Source organism: Mobula hypostoma, chromosome X1 (assembly GCF_963921235.1).
Source record: "Mobula hypostoma chromosome X1, sMobHyp1.1, whole genome shotgun sequence".
NCBI lineage: Eukaryota > Metazoa > Chordata > Chondrichthyes > Myliobatiformes > Myliobatidae > Mobula > Mobula hypostoma.
Genome location: NC_086128.1, coordinates 30,116,768 through 30,142,637, shown reverse-complemented (window position 1 = coordinate 30,142,637; position 25,870 = coordinate 30,116,768). Strand labels below are relative to the sequence as shown.

Below are 25,870 nucleotides of genomic sequence, written 5' to 3'. Positions count from 1 at the left end.
TGTGGTGGAAAGTGTATTGACTGGCTGCATCACAGCCTGGTTCGGGATCACCAGTACCTTTGAGCGGAAAACGTAGTGGATTCAGCCCAGTACATCAAGGGTAAAACCCTCCCAACCATTGAGCGCATCTACATGAAGCGTTGCTTTAAGAAAAGCAGCATCCATCAAAGATCCTCACCACCCAGGCCATGCTCTTTTCTTGTTGTTGCCATCAGGTAGAGATACAAGAGCCTCAGGACTCGCACCACCAGGTTCAAGAACAGCAACTACCCTTCCACCATCAGGCTCTTGAACAAAAGGGGATAACTACACTCATTCTATTTCTGGTGTTCCCACAACCGATGGTCTCACTATAAGGATTCTTTATCTTGTTATTTATTGCTATTTATTTATATCTGCATCTGCACAGTTTGTTGTTCATTGATCCTGTTTACAGTTACTGTTCTATAGATTTGCTGAGAATGCCCACAGAAAAGTGAATCTCAGAGTTGTATGTGGTTACATGTATGTACTCTGATAATAAAATTTACTTTGAACTTTGAACAACATCGTGGGCCAAGGGGCCCATACTGTGCTGCACTGTTCTATGTTCTATGAACCCTGGAGCTTAGGACCTTGGCAGCTGAGGCCATCATCCCCACTGGTTCAGTGATTAGAATTTGGATAATCTAATCAAGAGTCCAGAAGCAGGAAAAACACTGATGCCTTAGAGTGTTACAGATCCAGAGGAGATTAGAGATCATGGAGGAGGTAAGATCATGGACAGATTTGAAACTAAAGAGGAGAGCTGTTGCTTGACCAGAAGTCAAAGTAGGTGAGTGGACATCACAGCAACAGGAGGCGGAGTTTATAAGATACAGGTAGCAGAATTTTGGCTGGCAAGGTTATAGAGAGCCAAACAAAAGAGGCTGGGTATGTGGGGGTAGACAAGTGCAGAGGTTACAAAGTGTCAATGGGGTTTTCACCAGATAATGGGAGGAACATGATGATATCACAGCTGCGGAAAAAGCTGTTTTCAATGGTAGCACTGGGGTGTGGGATGTAGTCAGCGAGAAGGGAACAAAAGCTGAAGCTTTGACATTTGCTCTCCGCACTCAAATCAACCCCGCAAGCAGCGGGCGGTGTTGGAATTGGCCTGGGTTGGGCTCCTGTGAGTAACTGTAGCTCACCCTGTGCTGCCTGGGAGCCAGCTCATACCAAATACTTAGCCAGAGGAGAGTGTAAATGAAATAGACCCACACGAAGATCATTATCTCTTGGACCTTTTGCAGCTTTAGATCTGAACTCACTTGATCCACATGACTCCCACCATTAACTTTCTGAGTGCTGTGCCCTATGTTGGGTGGACTGAAGTCCACTGACTTCGTCCAAACACTTGCAGCGGCATTGACTGCACCAACAGAAATGGTACGCACAGCTGCAGCTGCACGAGGCACTCACACCGTACCAGGTCGTCAAGGAGGACTTGCCCTTCTTGTCTGTTTACTGCCTCAACACATGCCAAAGGGTTCCATAGCCAGATGTATTCAGAGGAATTTTTCACACAGCAAGACACCATGAGCAGTGATGACAGTGACAAATACCTTGCTTTAGCGATGTCAGCTCCCACCTCTGGGTCAGGCCACAGAGAAGAACACCCTTGGCAATCTTCAAGGTACCACTTGGGAATTTTTAATTGTTATTTACAGCCACCTATCACTTTACAGTGCCAGCTAGAAGATCGGAGTTTGATTCCCACCACTCTCTGTAAAGAGTTTATACGCTATTCCCCGTGACCATGTGGGTTTCCCTCTAGGTGCTCTGGTTTCCTCCCACATTCCAAAGACGTACGGGTGAGTTGTGATCATGTTCTGTTGGTGCTGGGTGCATGGTGACACTTATTGGCTGCCCAGCACAACCTCACTGATTTGATTTGACGCAAAAGATGCATTTCACTGTATGTTGTGATGTACATGTGGTAAATAAAGCTCATCTTTCTTTCTAAGAGGGTAGGCAGCACCTTGGTTGAGAACTAGAAACAGGAGTAAGCCTCTTGGCACTTGGCACCATTTCCACCATTTGCCTCAGGGACTCTAACCCCTTATTGTCTCAAAATCTGTCGCTCTCAAACCCAAATCTGCATTCAGTGACTTGCAATAGGATTATATCTGAGTATATTTAAAGTGGAGGTTGATAGGTACTTAGTTAATAAAGGATTCAAAGGTTATGGAGAGAAGGTGGGAGAATGGGATGGAGAGGGAAAACAGATCAGCCATGATTGAATGGCAGAGCAGACATGATAAACTGAATGCACCAATTCTGCTCCAATGTCTCATGGTCTAATTACTCTGGACAAAAAGATTTTGCTTCCTGAACTTTTGGGCATATCTTATGGATTTTGGGCTGCTGCTCATACAAATCACCATGAAATTTCCCTATCATACACTATTTTTTTAAAAATTGCCTATAGTTTTTATTTCAATTCATAATTCAATTCAGAGTAACTGATGCCAAGATTAAGGCAGGCATTTTTGTTGGTCCACAAATCAAGCAGGTTATCAATGACAGCCAATTTGAAGAACTTCTAGTGGGACTGGAGAAAATCGCATGGAAGGCATTCAAGATGTTGGTGAAAAGTTTCTTGGCAACTAAACTACAGAGCACTAAACTGCATGCCCCTGGTTAACAACATGCTTCAAGCATACAAAACTATGAAATGCAACATGTAAAGATTCACTTTCTGCATTCCCATTTAGACTTCTTCCCTGTAAATCTTGGCGTTGTCAGTGACGAGCACGGTGAAAGGTTTCACCAGAACATTGCGGTCATGGAGAAATGGTATCAGGGCAACCGGAATCCATCGATGCCGGCTAATTATTGTTGGACACTAAAGCGAGAAGCTTCAGACACTGAGTACAAATGAAAATCATCAACAAATCATTTTAGCTTAGTAAGCAGCATCTATAGGAAGAGGCGCAGTCGACGTTTCAGGCCGAGACCCTTCGTCAGGACTAACTGAAGGAAGAGTGAGTAAGGGATTTGAAAGCTGGAGGGGGAGGGGGAGATCCCTTACTCACTCTTCCTTCAGTTAGTCCTGACGAAGGGTCTCGGCCTGAAACGTCGACTGCGCCTCTTCCTATAGATGCTGCTTGGCCTGCTGCGTTCACCAGCAACTTTGATGTGTGTTGCTTGAATTTCCAGCATCTGCAGAATTCCTGTTGTTTGAGTCTGAAATTATATTTGTGTTCAGCTTCAAGCGGTCTATCATAAACAAATAAAAAATTCTGAGGAAGCAACATTTTTGAAAAAATTTGTTGTCCAGTGTTACTTGCCTGGATTCTTTGCAAAGGACTTAAACCACTCTTCAACCCTGTCACTGCGAGAGGAGACATTGTTATCCACTGAGCTTTGGCACCAGTAATTGATTATTTACTGTTTCTTTAAAATGTAGCTGAGAAGTTATCTGGTTAAGTAAATCAGTTTGATACATACCACAGCAGGCAATACATTGCATTTGCTTCCAGTCTACCTTGCTGTGTGCTCTTCCGCCAGAAGGTTTCATTGCATTTGTGGTCAAACTAAAGCTGGTGTTTTCACTGAACTTTCTTCATCGCTTCTCAAATCCTCGCTCTCAAGCTACAGCTGCTCACAGAGAGTACCCCGACCCATGCTGCAACACACACAGCGACTGACCACAGATCAGTGCCACAAGATACTTGCACCGGTGAGTTGGGTGTGGAGAGCAAAGGACGTGGCCAGCGGCTTGATTACCACATGAAGCAACTCTCCGCACATAGCCAGCCATGAAAACTGGCAATGACCTGCAGTGTGTTACGCAAGGCAGCTCTGACCACGCTGCCAGCCATCCACCTGCATCAGCCCTGGTTTAGTCAATGGTGCCTTTGACTCCAAGCAAGCTTGGGGCCCCAACAGCACAGTCTTGAGCACAACGATTATTTGCTCAGAGGGAAAAGTGCCCCTGACATTTATTGTCCATCGCTGATGGCCTTGAATCAAGTGCCTTGTTTGCTGTCACTATGGGCCTGACCTCACACACGGGACAAATCTTTCCTCACCACATAGTATCTTCGCATTCTCATCACTACCTTCTTCTCATTACTGCCGCTAGGGAGGGGTTACAGGAGCCTGAAGACACAGACACATTTTAGGAACAGCGTCTTCCCCTCTGCCATCAGATTTCTGAACGGTCCACAAACCCATAAAACACTATTTTGCTCTCTATTTGCAATTTTTTAAATACCTTTTTATTGTCATTTACAGCAATTTCTATGTCTTGCATTGTACTGCAGCTACAAAACTTCATCACATACCTCAGTGATAATAGACATGATTCTGATTCTACCAAACCTGAGAGGGTTTAAGCAACGATCAAAACCCCACTCCTCTGATACGGATCCAGGAACAATTTCTTTGGTCGACCCTTCAGTAACACCTGCTTTCATTGAGAGATGGCTCTTAATACAAAGATTTACTTTCCCTCCAGTTCTGTCTGAAGTAGCTGATTGACCAAATGTGGGTTCTGCAGACGGTGTGGGCAGGGGCTATCTGACAGGTGGACAGCTTAGGACTAGTATGCTCCTTTCACAGTTCAAACTGGGCTTCCAGGAGATTGGTGGACCGATGACGGTTGAAAGACGACGGGCAGGCCATGCTAGGTAGGGGAATGCTGGTAGACAGTGGCAGCTGGATAAGAGATCGAGGCAGGCTGTGAAAAAAAACATTTAAAATGAGAGGCAGATGGAGCAAGATGGTGGGAGGTGAGTGTGAAGGTTTATGTTGGTGAAAGTGGTTTGTTTATCCTACTAATAAATTCAAAGGATTTTATGGAGACAGACAGAGATAGGGATACCTTATCACCCTAAGTAGCATAGGAGCAGATGATTGACCATACATTTTGGGCTTGGTTTGATGTATTGATCCTCAAACCCCCTTTACGTCAGCATTTCTATGGAGTAGTGGTTGGCACATTCACCTAACATGCGAAAACCTCTGGTTCGAAACCAGGCAGAAACAATAGCGTTCTGCTCACTGTTACACTACAGTGCCACCCTAGGATTGTTTCGATTTTTCAACATACGTGACACATTAAGCTAATTCCTGCTGCTTTCCGTAAGGAGCTCGTACATTCTTCCCATGAATGCGTGGGTTTCCTCCGGGTGCTCGGGGTTCCTCCCACATTCCAAGAACATAGTAAGCCGTAGGTAAGCTACGTTGGTGCTAGAAGTGTGGTGACACTTGCAGCTTCCCTCAGCACATCCATGGACTGTACCGGTCGTTGGCACAAACAATGCATTTCACTGCATGTTTCAATGTTCTGATGTACATGTGACAGACAAAGCTAATCTTTAATCTTTATCCTCAATGCTACCATACCACTGCAGAAGTGAGGGAGTGCTGCACTGACAGATATATACTAGGCTTCAGCTGAGATGTTAAATTCAGTTACTCTCTGCTCTTTCAGATGACACAACATGCTCCTTGGGAACCCTTTGAAGCAGCGTGTCATTCTCTTCAGCATCTCGGGCAAAGATTTCAATCAACATTACACAAAGAGATTAACTGTCCCCTGTCATTTTGTTGTGGCTGCTTGGCTACTGAGTTTCCCCCAATTACACAGCAATAACAATTAAAGATTAGCTTTATTTGCCCACGTACGTCAAAACATACAGTGGAATGCATCAAATCAAATCAGTGAGGACTATGCTGGGATGCTTGCAAGTGTCGCCATGCCAACATAGCATGCCCACAACTCACCCTAATCGTACTCCTTTAGACTGTGGGAAGAAACCAGAACATCCAGAGGAAACCCATGTGGTAACGAGAAGAATATACAATCACCTTACAGACAGCAATGGGAATCGAACCCAGATGGTGCAGCTGGCAGAATGCCAACTGCCACCTTACTGTGCCTCCCCATAGTACATTAAAGGGATCCGAAACACTAAGATATATCAATACTAGTCATTAGATGAGCACTCTGACCCTTGTAAAAGGTGTAGCAGTCTCTAACTATGCAAAAAATTACAATATACTAGAAATGATGAATGATTATATGCACTGAACATTTTCAGCATGGAATGTATATTGGTAAGTCCGACCATTTGCGTCTTTTAATATCAATGAAAGGGTTGTAACATTGGCTAAGTTGCTTAATGTCCACCACTGCCTCTCTGCATACCAAAACCCATGAACTGGGAGTTGCCAACAAGAAAAAAATTGCCTCAAAACTCAATGACAGAATGACAAACTCTTAAGTTCAGGCAAACAGGAATTTAAAGTTCCATGCAGGTTCCCAAGATTTCCCATTGGAATTTGAATAACAATTAAAGGAAATCTTAGACACAAGAGATTCTGTATATGCTTCAAATCTTGAGGTACACACACACAAAATGCCAGAGGAACTCAGCATGTCAGGCAGCATCTATGGAGGAAAGTAAACACTCGCTGTTTCCTTTTGCCTGCACATTGCACATGCAACAATAGCCAAGATTTACAGTATATGAAACATTTAACATACTAATGTCAAAAGGCTTCAAGTTATCATAAATAATATTTGATATTAAGGCAACAGAAGAAAGATAACCGAAAGAGCAGTCAAAGAGGGAAAATAGACAATTTAGTGAGGTGGAGAGGCTCTCGAAGGAATTCCAGAGCTCGGGATCAGGGTAACCGAAGGCAGAGACACTTCCCCAGTCTGTACATTCCATCAAGGGTGTGAGTAAAATAAATGTGGATCAAGTAAACATTGCACACCACAAGCTTGTTAAAGGAACTAGATCTTCTCATCTTATGTTCAACAGCGGGGTCCTCCTTTCTTCAGGAAATAGAAAGTTGAGTGTTTTTTGAAACTACTAAGATTTTGACACAAGTGGGAGCCAAAGGAATGTTTCCACTTGTAGGGAAAAGCATGAATGGACAGTCTCATTATAAAATATTCACCAAGAAATCTTCTGTAGAAACCAGAAGAATCTTTGCCAACTAAAGAGCTGCAAGGATGCACAAAGTTGTAGATGACACCAAGATTGGGGGCGCATTGGACAGCGAGGAAGACTACCACGGCTTGCAGCAGCATCTGGACCAGCTGGAAACATGGGATGAAAGATGGAAGATGGAATTTAATGCAGACAAGTGCAAGTGTTGCTCCTCGATAGGACCAACCAGGATAAGTCTCACACAATGAATGGTAGGGCACTGAAGAGTGCGGTAGAAGAAAGGGATCTGGGAATACCAGTCTTTAATTCATTGAAAGTGGCATCACAGGTAGATAGGGTTGAACGAGAGCTTCTGGCACATTGGGAGAGGTCATGTTGAAGTTTATAAGACGCCAATGAGGCCTAATTTGGAGTATTGTGTGCAGTTTTGGTCACCTACCTACAAGAAAGATGTAAGTAAGGTTGAAAGAGTACAGAGAAAATTTACAAGGATGTTACCAGGTCTGGACGACCTGAGTTATGCAGTAAGAATGAATAGGTTAGGACTGTATTCTCTAGAACGTAGAAGATTGAGAGGAGGTTTGATAGAGGTATACTAAATTGAGGGGTATAGATAAATCAGTGCAAGCAGGCTTTTTCCACTGAGCAACATACATCAAAGTTGCTGGTGAACGCAGCAGGCCAAGCAGCATCTATAGGAAGAGGTGCAGTCGACGTTTCAGGCCGAGACCCTTCGTCCTGACGAAGGGTCTCGGCCTGAAACGTCGACTGCACCTCTTCCTATAGATGCTGCTTGGCCTGCTGCGTTCACCAGCAACTTTGATGTATGTTGCTTGAATTTCCAGCATCTGCAGAATTCCTGTTGTTTGTTTTTCCACTGAGGTTGGGTGGGACTACAACCAGATGTCATGGGTTAAGGGTGAAAGGTGAAAGAAACGTTTAAGAGGAACATGAGGGGAAGCTTCTTCACTCAGAGGGCCGTGAGAGTGTGGAACAAGCTGCCCGCACAAGTGGTTTAAGAGAAGTTTGGATAGATACATGGATGGTAGGGGTATAGAGGGCTATGGCCCCAGTGCAGGTCGATGGGAGTAGGCAGTTTAAATGGTTCTAGATGGGCCGAAGGGCTTGATTCTGTGCTGTACTTTTCTCTGACTCTATGCCTGTTCTATGTGGAACCAACTGTCACAGGAAGAGGGTGAAGTATTTAACATACATTCAGTGGCCACTTTACCTCCTGTACTTAATAAAGTGGCCACTGAGTGTACATTCATGGTCTTCTGCTGCTGTAGCCATCCACTTCAACGTTGACATGTTATGTTTTCAGAAATGCACACCACTGTTGTGATACATGGCTATTTGAGTTACTGTCACCTTCTTGTCTGGCCATTCTCCTCTGACCTCTCTCATTAACAAGGTATTTTTACCCACAGAATTGCCACTCACTGGATGTTTTTTTTTGTTTATTGCATCCATTCTCTGTAACCTCTAGACACCGTTGAGTCTGAAAATCCCAGGAAATCAGCAGTTTCAGAGATACTCAAACCACCCAGTCTGGCACCAGCAACCATTCTACGGTGAAAGTCATTTAGATCCTGTCTAGGATCTGTCACTTAGGATGCTGTCCAAGTTACATGCCATCTTGGACAATGTCTCCCATCCACTACATAATGTACTGGGTGGGCACAGGAGTACATTCAGCCAGAGACTCATCCCACCGAGATGCAACACAGAGCGTCATAGGAAGTCATTCCTGCCTGTGGCCATCAAACTTTACAACTCCTCCCTTGGAGGGTCAGACACCCTGAGCCAATATGCTGGTCCTGGACTTATTTCCTGGCATAATTTACATATTACTGTTTAATTATTTATGGTTTTATTACTATTTAATTATTTATGGTGCAATTGTAACGAAAACCAATTTCCCTCGGGATCAATAAAGTATGACTATGACTATCACATTTCTCCCTCACTCTGATGTTTGATCTGAACTGCAATTGAACCTCTTGACCATGCCTGTATGCTCTTATGCATTGAGATGCTGCTACATGATTGGCTGATTAGATATTTGCATTAATAATGAACAGGTGTACTCAATAAAGTGGCCACTGAGTGTAGAGGTATATTAGGGGACACTGGATGAGAATATAAGGGAGATGGGAATGGAGGGCCATTTAAATGAGGGAAGCTGGGAAATTAAAGATAAAGATTCACTTTATTTGTCACATGCATATCGAAACATCAAAACATACAGTGAAATGGGTTACTTGTTTCAAATACCAACACAGTTCAAGGATGTTCTTGGGCGGGGGGGGGTCACAAGTGTCGCCATGCTTCCAGTGCCAACATAGCATGCCCACAACTCACTAACCCGAACCTGTACCTCTTTGGGATCCGGAAGGAAGCTGGAGAACCAAGAGGAAACCCACATCGTCATGGAGGTAACGTACAATTCCTTACAGAGAGTGGCAGGAATTGAATCCCGATAGCTAACTACTACGCTACTGTAATGCCCTTAAATGGAGTAAAAAGGCTGGCATGAAGAGGCTGGGCCAAATGGCCTGTTTTGTGCCCTGTTATTCCTGTACATGTTCTGAGTCGTTAAGGATGGTCACTATTAATTGTAGGAACAGAAAGCTGTGACCTCTTTCTGAGTGCATCCTGACTCGATCAGCGATTACAGGATGTTGAAGCTTCCTGCTGTATGCAATTCAAGCTCATCGGCTCCTTCAAGTGTTATTAGGATGCAATTACAATAAATGGAGAAACAGTTTTAAATTATACACCTCACCACAGCCTACAGTAAACATAAGAGGTAAACACCAAAATTCAGAAACATAGCCAATGTTGGTGCCAGCATACCATGACCACAACTTACTAACCCTAACTTGTATGTCTTCGGAATGTGGGAGGAAACCAGAGCATCCGGTGGAAACCCATGCGGTCACGGGAGAACGTAAAAACACCGCACAAATTCCAGCGGGAATCGAACCTCAATCGGTGACGTTACCACACACACACAGACGGCATCCAAAGTCAGGATTGGATCCAGTTTGCTGAAACAAAGATGACTTGAGAAGGAAATACCCAATTCATTCGCAGTCTGATCCTACTGGTGTGGTTGAGATTTATGTCAAAAATGGACCATCAAGCCTCTCTATTCAAAAGGAACTAGGGTTGGGCAATAAATACAAGCTGTGGCAGTTAAATCCGTGTTATCGTGCATTAATATCGCACAAGGTCAGAAAATACAGGTCCATACTCTTAAAATAAAAGCCAACTCAATGAACAGATCTAATCAACATTGGGTTACCAACTTGCCAGGCATCCCTAAGAATATAAGAAACAGGAGGAGAAGTTAACCACATAGCTCCTCAGGCCTGCCCTACCAAATAGATCGTGAGTAACTTAATGGCGGGAAGGGGAGAGGTAAAGGGGCAAATGTTGCATCACCTGCGATTGCAAGCAAAGGTGTGGTAGGAAGGAAGTGGTTGGTGGGAATGGAAGAATGCAGCAGGGAATTGCAGAGGGAGCTGAACCTGCAAAAGACTGAAAGAGGAGGGGAGGGAAGAATGTGCCAACAGATCACTCTCTTCACTTTGTGCCACCTTCAAAAAGATTCCACTGACCTGCTGGGCATGTCTTCCTGTTCTGCATTTCACAACTCTTACATTCTTTTGTCTATGTTCGCACTCTATAACTGCTCACACACATTGGCTGAACAGATAACCTTGTTTCCACTTTACCTTCATGGTCACCCCAGCTTTTGCCCCCATCACAGACATCACTCTTTTCCCACCTTTCACGCAGCGTAACAGGATTTTTCTGTCTCCATCCCAGTTCTGATGAGGGGTCTTTATCCTGAAGTATTAACTCTGTTTCTCTTTCTACAGATGTGGCCCGACCTGCATATTGTTTCTGGCATTTTCTATTTTTATTTTAAATTTCCAGCTTCTGCAGTTCTTTGAGAAATTCATGTTTTTCAGCCTTAATGACTCAAATTGAAATGCTCTGTTAATAGATATTACACTCCACACATTATCATCGGTCATAACTTCCTCTGTGTCAGATATTTGGCATAAACAAGTGAACCTTGCAGCAGGTAGGCACAAGGCAGAGCACGCAGCTGTTTGCTGTTGTCGTAAACACAAGAGGCGCTGTAGATGCTGCAAATCCAGAGCAACACACACAAAATGCTGGAGGAACTCAGCAGGCCAGGCAACGTCCGTGGAAATGAATAAACAGTCGATGTTTTGAGCTGAGACCTTTCTCAGGACTTCTCTCTGATTTACTGCTGCCACCACCACCCAGGACGTGCTACCATCAGGGAGGAGGCACAGGAGCCTGAAGACACACACTCAAAGTTTTAAGAATGGCTTCTTTCCCTCCACCATCAGATTTCTGAAGGAAAAATGAACCCATAAACACTACCTCACTATTTTTACTCACTTTTTGCACTGCTAATGTATCTATTTTTATATATTTCTTTTATAATTTATAGCATATTTTATGTGTTTGACTGTACTGCTGCCACAAATTTCATGACAAACCTTAGTGATAATAAACCTGACTCTGATGTTAACTGCTCACAAACCCGGTGGTGTGAGTCCCGAGGCTCCTGTACCTCCTTCCCGATGGCAGCTGAGAGAAGAGAGCATGAGCTGGGAGGTGGGGGTCCCTGATGATGGATGCTGCTTTCCTGCGACAGCACTCCATGCAGATGTGCTCAATGGTGGGGAGGACTTCATCCGTGATGGACTGGGCCATGTCCACTACATTTTGTAGGATTTTCCATTCAAGGGCATACCAGGCTGTGATGCAGCCAGTCAATATACTCTCCACCACACATCTATAGAAGTCTGTCAAAGTTTTAGATGTCATGCCAAATTTTCCACAAATGCCTAAGGAAGTAGAGGCACTGCTGTGCTTTTTCCATAACTGCACTTACGCACTGGGCCCAGGACAGATCCTCTGAAATGATAACACTGAGGAATTTAAAGTTGCTGACCCTCTCCACCTTTGTTCCATTGATGAGAACTGGCTCCTGGAGCTCTGATATCCTTCTCCAGGAGTCAATAATCAACTCCTTGGTCTTGCTGACGTTGAATGAAAGGTTGTAGTTGTGGCACCACTCAGCCAGATTTTCAATCCCCCTCCTATATGCTGATTCGTCACCACCTTAGATTCAGCCAATGACAGTGATGTCATCAGCAAACTTAAATATGGCATTGGAGCTGCGCTTAGCCTCACAGTCATGAGTGTAAAGCGAGTAGAGCAGGGGGCTAAACACACAGCCTTGTGGTTCACCTGTGCTGATGGAGATTGTGGAGGAGATGCTGTTGCCAATCCAAACTGACTGGGGTCTGCAACTCAGGAAATCAGGGATCCAATTCCTCAAGAAGCTATTGAGGCCAAAGTCTTGAAGCTTATTGATTGGTTTTAAGGGCTGACAGTATTGAAGAGTCTGTAGTCAAGTACTGTAGTCAATAAAGAGCATCCTGATGTACAAATCTTTGCTGTCCAGATGCTCCAGGGTTAAGTGAAGAGCCAATGAGATGTCATCGACTATGGACCTGTTGTGCCAGTAGGCAAATTGGAGAGGAGAATTGCCACTTCACCTGTGAGATGGCTTTCCTGTGATTATGCCAGGACCTTGTGTCTTACTTGGTCACCAGACCTGAACACTGCTGAGCTGGCTCTTAGCAGACTGCGGATCTCCTGGTTCATCCAGGACTTCTGGTTGGAAAAGACTCTGAATGATTTTATGGGGATACACTTGTCTACAACTGTTTTTATAAAGTCCGTGACAACCGTTGTGTACTTATTCAGATCCACTGATGATTCCTGAACACAGCCCAGTCCACCAATTTGAAGCAATCCCATAGCCACTCCTCTGCCTCCCACAACCACCTCTTCGTTGTCCTTATCTCTTGCCTTGCTCTTTAGCCTCTGCCTGTATACAGGTAGGAGAAGGATAGCCAAATGATCAGATTTCCCAAAATGTCCAGCAATTCAACCAATCAGAATAAGGCTTCTGGTCCACAGAAGCAAATTCAAACTTGAAGGCATCTCATGGCAAAAGCTGAGGAACATCCAGTCACTGAGGGACAGTATCCAATCACTGAGGAGCATTCAATCACTGAGGGATAGTAGCCAATCACTGAGGAGCATCTGGTCATTGAGGGAAAGCATCCAATCACTGAAGGAGAGTGAGGTGTGTGGAGAGTACAAGGGACGATTTGAAGGAGTGTGAGAGAGTGAGAGTGAGGGTAAGAAGCCATAGGCACAGTGGGGGAGGGTTTTGCAGGAGAGTCGGTAGGCTGTGGGAGAGGGATCTGAAAGAGGTGTGGAAGGATCTGGAGAGAGGGTGAGGTTGATCTGCAGAGGAAGTGCAATGATGTTCAAGGGCAAAGATGTGGGTAGGGGTCTGGAGTGGGCTGGCGTAGGATTTGTATTGGCTAGGTAGATCTGGGGAGAGAGGGGGACAGGAAGGAGCTGTCTTGGGAATGGAAGGGAGCCTGAAGAAAAAGTGTGGGAGACTTTGGCAGGAATGCAAGCAAAGACCTAGAGGAAAGAGTGAGGGTCTGTAGTGAGAGTGGGAAAGTCTGACACATCTTTCAAAGAACCACTGTTCATCACTAATGTCACAGATAAAGTCAAACCACCAGTCAAAACCAGTGATCAAAAGCTCAGTTTCCACTTCACAGGTGAGACGCACCACCACCAGTTTACCCACTCATTCCCACTTGGAATCTGTGCATCTCAATCTCTGCTTTCCACAACTCCAGCGGAGAGTGGATCAAACTTGACGCTGTACTAGATGGCCACAGCTAATGTTCATTAACAGCAACGTTGTCAGCTGCTTTACAGACTGCTCCAGTCAACCTCAGCCTGGCAAGCTGCCACCTTTCTTTGTGGTTTCTCCCATTTAATACACCCTCCCCCATTTCAGGGCGGATCCCGACTCTCGCCCCTTCCCTAAAGCGCCCTGAATGACAGCACTGAAAGTCACACTGACCTACCTGAACCCGTTGCTGCCCGGACTGGGTCAGAATCACAAGCTCTCTGCAATCACAGCTCCTCCCTTCCTCCTCACACCACTGGAAGAGTTTGTGTTTTTTTTTAAAAGTTTGATAAAGATATTGGTCCTTCTCTCCCACTGCCCCTTCACTTTTCAAGACTAATATCACAGCCTGCTCCTCCTGGGTTGCCCAAAACAAAATTTTTGCCGAGTTTATTGGGGGAACAATCACTAATCCTGAAAACAGCCACAAGGTTTTCATCTGTCATCTTAAAACCCTTACAGCAACTTTCACCACAAGAGGAAGAAGAGTATGAGTGAGTAGAGAACTGAAAGATCACAGACTTGTTAGAGTGCAAAGCTCTCTCTCCTGACCCCCTCTCCCCACAAGTCATTTCATTTCAAAAATATCTCAGCCACCCACCAGTCTCAGAAGAAGTAGAAAAAGCACAATCCCAACACCTCCAGTCTATCACTTCTTGCCCGCAATGTCCAGTCATCACAACAGTGGTTATTTCCAACTCGGTTACAGGCTCCGCCAAGACCAACAGCAATAGGCACATGGGAACACCATCACTTGCGAGTTCCCCTTTTCAGTGCGCCATTCTAGATTAGGATGTACAATTGTTATTATTTTTCTAATATATTTCTTGTCGTTCAACTTTCCTATACTTGCTTATAATTTTTATGTAATCACCTATATATACATACAATTGTTCAGTACATTTTCTAGCAAATAGAACATAGAACATTACTGCATAGTATAGGCCCTTCAGCACATGATGTTATGCCAACCAACTAACCTTCTCTAAGATCAATCTAACCCTTCCCTTCTACAAAGCCCTCCATTTTTCCACAATCCATGTACCTCAATAAATATTTCTTAAAATTCCCTAATGTATCTGCCTCTAACACCACACCTGGTAGCATGTTCCATGCACTCACCACCGTGTGTAAAAAACCTCTAGCATCCCCCTATAATTACCTCCAATCACCTTAAAATTATGCACCTTCGTAATCGTAGTATAGCTGCTTGTGTAATTTCTAGAAGCTTCTCAGTGTTTCTGCAGCAAGTGTCATGCCACTTGAATCTGGCTATTTCATAGGTTACGTCTGCTCAATGGAATGTGCTTTTATCTCTAGACTAAGTATGAGACGACTACGACTTCTGTTCTTTATTTGTTCTTTGTCCTTGTAACCTTGACAAAATGACTGTAACCACCCAGTTTTAATCCTCATTCTTGATTTGTGAAGAACCTTTGAATTAAGGTCTCCGGATCCAACAGTGCCTTGAGAATGCCTGTCCTGCATTTATGTAGGGTATAAAAGGTAGAGCTCCCTCTACTACAGCCTGATCAGAGAACTTTCAACTAAAGAACCGGGAAGTGATGGCCCCTCAGGGCTCAAGTGTTTTGTGAACAGTAATAACCACATTTTAATTTGTGGTCCACTCTCTTCTCCTATCAGATTCCTTCTTCTTCAGTCTTTTACCTTTGCTGCCTATCACCTCCCAGCTTATACTCCTCCCCCTCCCCCAGCTCCTTATTCTGGCTTCTTCCCCCTTCCTTTCCAGTCCCGATGCAGGATCGTGGCTCGATATGTTGACCGTTTATTCCTCTCCATAGATGCTGACTGACCTGCTGAGTTCTTGCAGCCTTTAGTGCGTTACCAGGCATTAAAAAGGTGGCATTCAGCACTAAGGGCCTTCACTATCCAGGACATGCCCTCTTCTCGTTGCTACCATCAGGGAAGAGGTACAGGAGCCTGAAGACACCCGCCCAATGCTTTAGGAACCGCTTCTTCCATTCAGGTTTCTGAATGATCCATGAACTGATAAAGACTACCTCACCATTTTGCTCCCTTTTCGCACTACAGGTTTGTTTTATATTTCATATTGTATCTTATAGCAATTTTTTGTATTGCACTGTACTGCTGCCATAAAACAAATTTCATAACCATACAGTATGTCAGTGATAATAAACCTGATTTCGATTGACATTGTAATCCTTTGAATAAATCTTTATATATTAAAAAAGAACTGAAATGGTTTAAGGAGACTCATCATTGCCTTTTCAAAGGCAACTTGGGGGTTGAACAACCAGATCTTTAATTCAAAAAACACAAAAGGTTCTACAGATGCCGGAACTCCAGAGTCACACAAAATGCTGGAGGAACTCAGCAGGTCAGGCAGCCGAAATATTGACTGTTTATTCCTTTCCATCGATTCTACCTGACCTGCTGAGTTTCTCCAGCATTTTGTGCGTGTTACTCTAAATATTTAGCTGATAAGGACTGTGCAGAGCTACTGGGGTGGTGGGGGGGGGGGGGGAAATGAATTTAAAAGAAAAATTGTCATCAGCATCGCCAGCATTTACAGCCTGCAGAAGGTGGCAGTGAGCTGCCATCTTGGACTGTTGCAGCCTGTCTGGGCGTTGGCAGTGCTGGGCAGTTTCATCCGCAGCGACGGATCAGTGACAATATGTGTGTGGACTCACCAGCCAGGGTCTGTTAACCCAACTATAATACTGCACTCATGATAGACGACTGGTGATTCTGAATTGAAAGCTTGATCACAAAAACTTCTGTTGATGCTGAGTACCATAGGGGGTGACTTTTCGATGGGATGTTAAGCTAAGGGCACACTATTTAGTTGGGTTTGAAAGCTTTGATGGCACTTTTGTGAGGAACAGTACTAGAAGTCACTTCAGTGTCTCTGGGCCACTACTTATCACTCAATTGATACTGTCCTTCATCGACACTTGACCACAGTCACCATGTGCTCTCTCCCTCACTGGTGTGCCAAGAGCAGTCAGCAGGCTTGACCGGCTGCCAGGTACACTCAGTGTGCCCCTCTCCACGCTGGGCTGTTGCTGGCTTGTAAGGACAGTCGGAGGTCGGCACTAGCCTCAGACATGCGGTGGAGCAGCAGGATGCCAACTTCACCCCCATAACTCCTTGCCTGTCGAGATAGTAATGAGCCGAAAGGGCAAACAGTTTCCACACAGCAAGCTCCCAAGGGGCAGTGAACAAAGTAGCGTGGCAGCGTAGTGGTTAGCATACCGATATTAGAGTGCCAGTGACCCCGGTTCAACCCTGCCACTGTCTGTGAAGAGGTTGCACGTTCTCCCTGTGACTGTGTGGTTTCCTCCGGGTGCTTTGGTTTCCTGTTGCATGTTGGCACCAGAAACACGAGAACACAGTTGCACAGCACATGCTCGGACCGTGTTAGTCGTTGATGCAAACGACACATTTCACTGCATGGTTCGATGCTTTGACGTACATGTGACAAATAAAGCTAATCTTTAATCTTTAAGTCACCTGGTTATCAGTGATACAGACCGAGGAATAACACTGGCTCAAATAATGGGGAAATCTCTTATGCTCTACCTCAAAATAAGTACCACCTTTTATACTCACTGTGTCCTCAACCTATCATAGCATCTGAAAGGTCCCTCAGTGTCAACCTGACCTTTTGTTATCAAATCTCTGTAGTGGGACTTATTTTAATACCAGCTTTAAATTCAGAACCACTATTTAAGACAGGACCACATCTGTTTTATAATTTACAGGGCTGCACTCAGGAAAAAAAAAAACTGGCAGTTTTTAAACAAAATCTCTCTAGGATCCTAGTATCAGCAAGATAATGCATAAATTGCAGCCATTTAGTGCCAGGTATTCCCAAAGGTTCTTAATTTTCAATTGTCTGATTGAAGCTATCAGATAACTCACTAGTGCTAAATTTGCGCACTGTGGTGTTAATATTGTATTATTTAACCTGCCTCAGAGAATTTATTACGTCATTTAGGGTGGCATGGTGGCATAGCAGTTAGCGTAACGCCATTTCAATGCCGGTGACCCAGGTTCATTTCTGCCACTGCCTGCAAGGAGTCTGTACATTCTCCCCGTGACTGCGTGGGTTTCCACCGGGTGCTCCGGTTTCCTCCCACAATCCAAAGTCATATGGATTAGTGGGTCACGTGGGTGTAATAGGACAGCGCAGGCTTGTTGGGCCGGTAGGTCCTGTGACTACTGTATCTCTAAATAGAGAAGAAAAAATATTGGGATGAGCTGCAGTAAAACAATGTAGTCACAAGGGGGCACTAGACACTGATGAACAGATCACTCATAGAAACATAGAACAGTAGAATACAGAACAGGCCTTTTGGCCCACAATGTTATGGTGATCTTTTAACCTACTCGAAGATCAATCTAATTATTCCCTTCCATTTTTCCTTCATCCATGTGCCTATCTAAGAGTGCCTTAAATGTCCCTCACGTGTCTGCCCTACCACCACCCCTGGCAGCTCATGACATGCGCTCACCATTCTCTGTGTAAAACAAAACACTTACATCTGACATCCCCCCCGCCCCGCATGCTTTCTTCCGATGTTCTTAAAAATATGCCCGCTCATACGGGCCGTTTCCACCCTGGGAAAAAGTATTTGGCTGTTCATTCAATCTATACCCCTTATCATATTGTACACCTCCATCAAATCATCTCTCATCCTATAATGCTCCAAGGAGAAAATCCATAGCTCGCTCAGCCTGTCTTCATAAAATCCGTAGCTCTCTAATCCTGGTAAATCTCCTCTGCACCCTGTCACAGCCACACTTGCAGTGATAACATGCCGCTGCTCCTCTCAGTGTTGTGCCTTCTCCCTCACTGGTGTGGGCAGTAGGTGTGGCTTGCCAGAGGCCCACTGCACCTCCAGGTGTGCCTTGGAACAACAAGCTGCCAATCACACCCTCAAGCAACAAATTAAAGGAGACACCACATACTGCAGATGCTGGAATCTGGAGCAACAGATCCAACAATTTGGATTTATCCATCATTAAAGACCCTCACTCTTCAGGACATGCCCTCTTCTCATTGCCACCATCAGAGAGGAGGTTCAGGAGCCTGAAGACACGCACTCAACATTTTAGGAACGGCTTCTTCACCCTCCGTCATCAGATTTCTAAACGGACAATGAACCTATGAACACTACCTTCGCTCTCTAGTTGCGCTATGCATTTCTGATTGTAATTTATAGTTATCTTTATTATGCATTGCACTGTACTGCTGCAGAAAAATGACAAATGTCATGACATATGCCAGTGATATTAAATCTAATTCTGACATGCACAAGTGGAATGAAAAACTTATTTACAGCAGCATCACAGGCACATGACATCATAGAGATAGATAGGTAGATAGATAGACACTTTATTGATTCCAAAGGAAATCACAGTGTCACAGTAGCATTACAAGCACACAGATATACTAATATTAGAGGAGAAGAAAGAATAAAAAATAAGTTACCTCAAACAGTCTAACGGGGGGGGGGGGGTTATCACTTCCCCAGATATACGTTGACTCATTATAGAGCCTAATGGCCGAGGGTAAGAATGACCCCATATAACGCTCCTTAGAGCAGCACAGTTGTCTTAGTCTATTATGTCTTAGAACATGCTCCTCTGTTCAGCCAAGATGGCATGCAGAGGGTATGAAACATTGTCCAGAATTGACAGGATTTTCTGTAGGGTCCTTTGTTCTACCACAGCCTCCAGTGTGCCCAGTTTGACTCCTGTACCAGAGCCAGCCTTTCTAATCAGTTTATTGAGCCTGTTGGCATCACCCGTGATGATGCCATTGCCCCAGCACACCACTGCAAAGAGGGTTGTAGTGGCAACAACAGACTGGTAGAACATGTGAAGGAGAGGCCTGCATTCTCCAAAGGACCTCAGTCTCCTCAGGAAGTAGAGGTGACTCTGGCCCTTCTTGTACACGGCCTCTGTGTTGGTGCTCCACTCAAGTCTATCATCCAGGTGCACCCCCAGGTATCTGTAGGTCCTCATCACACCCACGTCCTCACCATCAATAGTAACAGGGAGCAGTGCAGGCTTAGTCCTCCTAAAGTCCATCACCATCTCCTTTGTATTACAGATGTTGAGCTGTTGATGATTCAGCTTGCACCATTTGACAAAGTCCTCCACCAGGAAAGAGGTATTCATCCTCCATCCTCCCTTTATACACCCAACTATTGCTGAGTCATCAGAGAATTTCTGCAGATGACATGACTCAGTGTTGTAGCTAAAGTCTGAGGTATATAGGGTAAACAGGAAGGGAGCCAATACAGTCCCCTCTGGGGCCCCAGTGCTGCTTATAGCCATGTCTGACACACAGCTCTGAAGCCACACAAACTGTGGTCTGCCAGTCAGATAGTCCATTATCCAGGATACAATGGAAGTGCCAACCTGCATTGAATGGAGCTTCTCCCCCAGCAATGAGGGCTGTATGGTATTGAAGGCACTTAAGAAATCAAAAAACATGATTCTCACAATGCTGCCCTGTTTATGCAAGTGGAAACATCCACAAGGAAAACAGGTTAACCATAAATTATACACAATTTTTACAAGAACAAACACAATTAGAAAAAAAAAGAGTCCATTTTAGTGCAGACTGTTCATAGTAGTCAAGATGTTGCTAAACTGTAGTGATCGAGATTGTACCATGAACATCATCCACTTTTTTGGTCTTTTTAAATTTACATTTATATTTCTTATTGCAACTTATAGTAATTTTTTAATGTATTTCACTGTACTGCTGCCACAAAACAGCACATTTCATAACATATGTCAGTGACAATAAAGCAGATTCTGAATTCACTGACAGCAAAACATCCCAAGGCATTTCACACCAAATATGTGTAACACAGCCATATCAGAGTTCTGCATCCATTAGAAAGCACAATAAAGCAAGCAGCCCAAAGGAAGGAAAATAAGGAGTGATCTGGAGGAAAGGTTGGGCAAGCTTTTCTCTTTGGAGTGAAGGAGGATGAGAGGTGATATGACAGAGGTGTATAAGGCAATAAGGGGCATTGATATAGTAGATAGCCAGCACCTTTTCCCCAGAGCAGAGATGGCTGATAAAAAGAGGGAATAACTTTAAGGTGTTTGGAGGAAAGTATAGGGGGGAATGACAAAGGTAGGTTCTTTTACACAGAGAGTGCTAAGTGTGGAACATGCTGTTAGGGTTGGTGGTAGAGGCAGATACATTTAAGATACTCTTAGATAGGCACATAGATGAAAGAGAAATGAAGAATGATGTGGGAGGGTTTAAATTGATCTTAAAGTAGGTTAAAGGGTTGGCACAACGTCATGGGCCAAAGGGCCTGTACTGTGCTGTAATGTTCTATGTTCAGAGAGGCCCCAAAGGTTCTAGTTAACAACTGGTACTTTTCCATCCACAACAAAAGGTTTCCATTCCTTCCTCATGCAGGTTCTTCCAAGTACCCAGGAGAATTTGCTGTTGCCTGTTGCTTTGTTCACTAAAACAGACGGCTCATGCACGATAAAGGAGTCTGCACTGATGGATATTTTTGGCAGCTGGCTCATTTGTGGAATCGATCCCGTGAGACACGGGCTACCCATCACTTCCCTAGCATCTTGCTCCAGTGGGCTCTCCAACCACAGCTGCTCGGCACTGATATCGCAGCCGACAAACGAGCAGGGGAGAAGTGGCAAATGCCAGTGGTATCCTGAAGGCGAGGCTCAGGGACTGCCTCAGTCTGAGGGTGCTCTGTAGTACCTCACAGGTCAACGTGGAGGCTCCACTGCACCACCACACCAGCAGGAGATAGCTGATGTTGCTGGAGGACAATGAGACAAGGCCTGGAGAGGTTCAGGAGGAAGCAGGAGGCTATTAGGGTTTTGTCTCTACTCAGTAGCCAGAAAATGAGTGTTCCTAAACTGGCATGGGCAACTTCAAGCACCACTACTGATTCAAGGACCAACAGACTCGCTTTCAAGTTTAATTAGAGATACAAATGGTAATAGGCCCTTTTGGCCCATCAAGCCTATGCTGCCCAATTGCACCCATGTGACCAATTAACATACTAACCCGTACATCCTTGGAATATGGGAGGAAACCCACATGGTCAGGGGAAGAACATATAAGCTCCTAACAGACGGTGGCGATAACTGAACCTGGATTACTGGTGCTATAATAGCTTTACGCTAACTGATACACTACTGTGCTCCCAAAAGATTTTTTTATTATTATTTGCAGTCTGTCTTATCTTGCATGTTGGTTGTTTGTCAGTCTTTGTTTACATATAGCTTTCTGTAAATCCTGTTGCATTTTGCTCCTGTTAATGTCTGCAAGAAAATGAATCTCAAGGTAGTATATGGAACATATGTGCACTTTGATAGTAAGTTTTCTTTGAACTTTGAAATCACTGTGGTAGCAGGAGACACAGTTACTGGTGGTGGAGTGACTAAACCCGAGGGTGGTCAAGGGACCAGAATAGATGAGCACAGATATATCCGTATGCTGATGGATTTAGGGAAGGAGGAGGTCAGTGGAGGGATTTTAAAAGAAAAATTAAACTTAAAACCAAGGCTTGGTTTAACTTCTAGACATTGAACGGCAGAACACTACAGAGAGGAGGTAAAAAAACGCAACGCATAGTAAAACAGTAATTCACGCAGGTCACCGACGCGTTTGATGGAATACTTACTGCTCTTCTTCCGTACTGTTTATCCATTCTGTGTCATGAAGGTCACAGTTCAGCTCCTGCAGGGGAGAAGGAGGACCATAATTTTTTTTAAAAAAACAAACTGACGGGAAGACAATCCTTTGTCTTAGACTGTTTGGTCAGTCGAATTCCTCTTTCCAATTTCTGGGTGTGACAATCATGACGGGCGGTTCTTGGGACAGATCAGCACCACCTTGTTTCGAATGCTGCTCACAAGGCCCACAACTTTGTCTGTAGTTAAACTGCAACACGCATCTCCCGTTATTGAGCTGATTATCCTAGGGTAGAAATTTATTCCTGCTCCCTTGCAACAGCATCAAAAGCCTGCACATTTTAGCCCACTTCTATTCCTTTGACCCGAGATTCAGCCACAGGCATATATTCTGGGAGACAAGAAAATATCTCAGCCTCCTTGAGATTTACTAAGATTTCAACACATAGAAAAAGGAACAACCAGAGGTGTGGTTATATTTCACAATATGTAAGCTGTATCTTTACTTATTCATTAAATGTAATTGTCATTTGAATGACTAATATTATAATCCATTTCTGATTGCTCCTGAACCCAAGTGGCTGTTTAGGTCACGTACAGATAGTCAAGGCATGGCCAGGGCTCTGAACTCATATACGGTTAAGGCAGATTTATTTTCCTGAAGGAAAGTAGGGATGGATTTTAATAACAATTCAACAGGTTTGGGATCACCGTAATTTATTATTTCATTCCAGATTATCATTTGAATATAATTTCCTCAGTTTCTACAGTAGGAATCTAACTCGTATCCGCAGATTAGTGGGGCAGACCTTTGAATTTCCGCCCAATAATTTAACCAGTACTGAACACTATTCTTTGCATTTCTGGTCAGATGCTAAATGCATTTCATTGGTTTTGTATCTGTACTTGGCACAATGACAATAAAGTTGAATCTAATCTAATCCATGAGTGAAAAGGACCAATCTCCAGGCTCCTGCTGGGAACTACTTACAGAAGCTGCCCAATCTGTAGACTTGCTCTCTGAACTAACAACCCCAAACGTTGCTGAAAGTCTCTCATGGCAAAAGCTTAATGCAACAGGGACTGGGGCTGGTTTCTGTGTCCAACATATTGACGTAATTATAATGAAGGCATGCCAGCAGATATATTCAATTAGGAGCTTGAGAAGATTTGGCTTGTCACCGAAGTCTCTAGCAAATTTCTAACTGGTTGCATCTCCGTCTGGTATGGAGGGGCCACTTCACGTGATCAGAAAAAGCCACAGAGGGTCGTAGACTCAGCCAGCTACATCATGGACACCAGCCTCCTCACCACTGAGGACATCTTCAAAAGGTCACACACACAAAATGCTGGAGGAACTCAGCATCTATGGAAATGAAAAACAGTTGAGGTTTTGGGCTGAGACCCTCCCTCAGGACAGGAAAGGAAGGGGGAACATGACAGAATAAAATGGTGGGGGGAGTGGGGGGGAGGATAGCTAGAAGGTGATAGGTGAAGCCAGGTGGGTGGGAAAGGTAAAGGGCTGGCGAGGACGGAGTCTGATAGGGGAGGAGAGGACCGGGGAAGGACGGAAAGGAGGAGGGGACCGGGGAGAGGGTGCAGGTGAGCAAGACAAGAAGAGAGGTGGGGGAAGGAATTTTTTTTTTAAACTGGAAGGTAAAATCAATATTCGTGCCATCAGTTTGGAGGCTACCCAGACAGAATATGAAGTATTGCTCCTGCACACTGAGGGTGGCCTCATCGTGACACAAGACAAGGCCACTGACCAACATTTTGGAACAGGAATGGGAATGGGAATTAAAGTGTTTGGCCACCAGGAAGTTCTGCTTTCGGCAGATGGGGCGGAGATGCTCGACAAAGCAGTCCCCCAGTTTACGACAGGTCTCACCGATGTAGAGGAGGACACATCGGGAGCACCGAACACAATAGGTGACCCCAGCAGATTCACTGGTGAAGTGTTGCCTCACCTGGAAATACCGTTTGGGACCTTGAATGAAGAGGAGGGAAGAGGTGAATGGGCAGGTGCAGCAATTTGGCCACTTGCAAGGGTAAGTGCCAGGAGGGAGATTAGTAAGGAGGGATGACTGGACAAGGGAAACACGAAGAGAGGGCGAAGGCAAAGATATGTTTGGTGGTAGGATCAAAGGTGATGCCTCAAAAAGGCAGCATCCATCATTAAGGATCCCCACAACCAGGACACGCTCTCTTCTTATTACTACCATTGGAGAGGAGGTACAGGATCCTGAAGACAAACACTCAATGTTTTACGAACAGCTTCTTCCCCCTCTGCCATCAGATTTCTGAACAGACCATGATCCATGAACATTACTTCACTATTTTTGTTTTTAAATCAGTGATAATAAATCTGATTCGGATTCAGATTCAGTACTGGACCCATTAGAGAAAAGAACCAGCAATCATATTCCTGCTCGGAAGCTGTTTAACACGTGGACTCGCTCTCTGATCTAAAAGCCCCAGATGCTGGTGAAGGTCTTTCACGGGAGAAGGTTAGCACAACAGGGACTGGGCTGAAACCGCTGCCGTCCTGTTACGTACTACTCAGCTCTTTGTGAAAGGATCTACTGACCTGCGCACAGCTCTCCTGCAGACTGCGCTGGCTCAGCTGCGATTGGAGACGGTCACATTCCTCCTTGTACTGCCCCTCCCTCCACTGGCAATTACGCAGCTTCCTCTGCAGCTCGTCCACCTCGTCCTGCAGAAGTTGAACCTGCTGCTCATCCAGTTGCCGGCCTGGGTCCCGCAAGCTCTGCTGATGCCGTGGGCTCTCCAGCACTGCAGTGCAAAGGCAGACCTTTAGAGTCCAAAACAACCCAGTTCCTAAACACCACACACATCTGTTGAAGCTAGTTACAAACAGAATCTACACTCAGTGGCCATATTATTGGGTATACTTGTACACCAGCTCGTTAATGCAAATACAGTATCTAATTAACGAATCATATGACAGCACCTCAATGCAAAAAAAGCATGCAGACATGGTCAAGAGGTTCAGCTGTTCAGACCAAACATCAGAATGGGGAAGAAATGTGATCTAAGTGACTTTAACCATGGAATGATTGTTGGTGCCAGATGGAGTGGTTTGAGTATCTCAGAAACTGCTGCTGTCCTGGGATTTTCATGCACAACAGTCTCTAGAGTTTACAGAGGATGGTGTGAAAAACAAAAAAAATCCAGTGAATGGACCAAAATGCCTTCTTAATGAGAGAGGTCAGAGGAGAATGGTCAGACTGGTTCAAGCTGACAGGAAGGCGACAGTAACTCAAATAATCACATGCTACAACAGTGGTGTGCAGAAGAATATCTCTGAACACACAATGTATCGAATCTTCTAGCGGATGGGCTACAGCAGCAGATGATCACGAACATACACTCAGTGGCCACTTTATTA

General features: G+C 44.6%; 1 protein-coding gene across 3 annotated transcripts in view; it reads right to left on the bottom strand.

Moving 5' to 3' along the window:
* tbkbp1 (TBK1 binding protein 1) overlaps positions 1–25,870 on the bottom strand; it is a 182,686-nt gene that overhangs the window by 99,606 nt on the left and 57,210 nt on the right. For all 3 annotated transcript variants that reach the window (XM_063037938.1, XM_063037937.1, XM_063037939.1), the window contains exons 6-7: positions 25,049–25,254; positions 22,452–22,507 (exon numbers count right to left, since the gene is read on the bottom strand). In XM_063037938.1, coding sequence (XP_062894008.1) covers positions 22,452–22,507; positions 25,049–25,254 — 262 coding nt within the window. The remainder of the gene's footprint in view (positions 1–22,451; positions 22,508–25,048; positions 25,255–25,870) is intronic.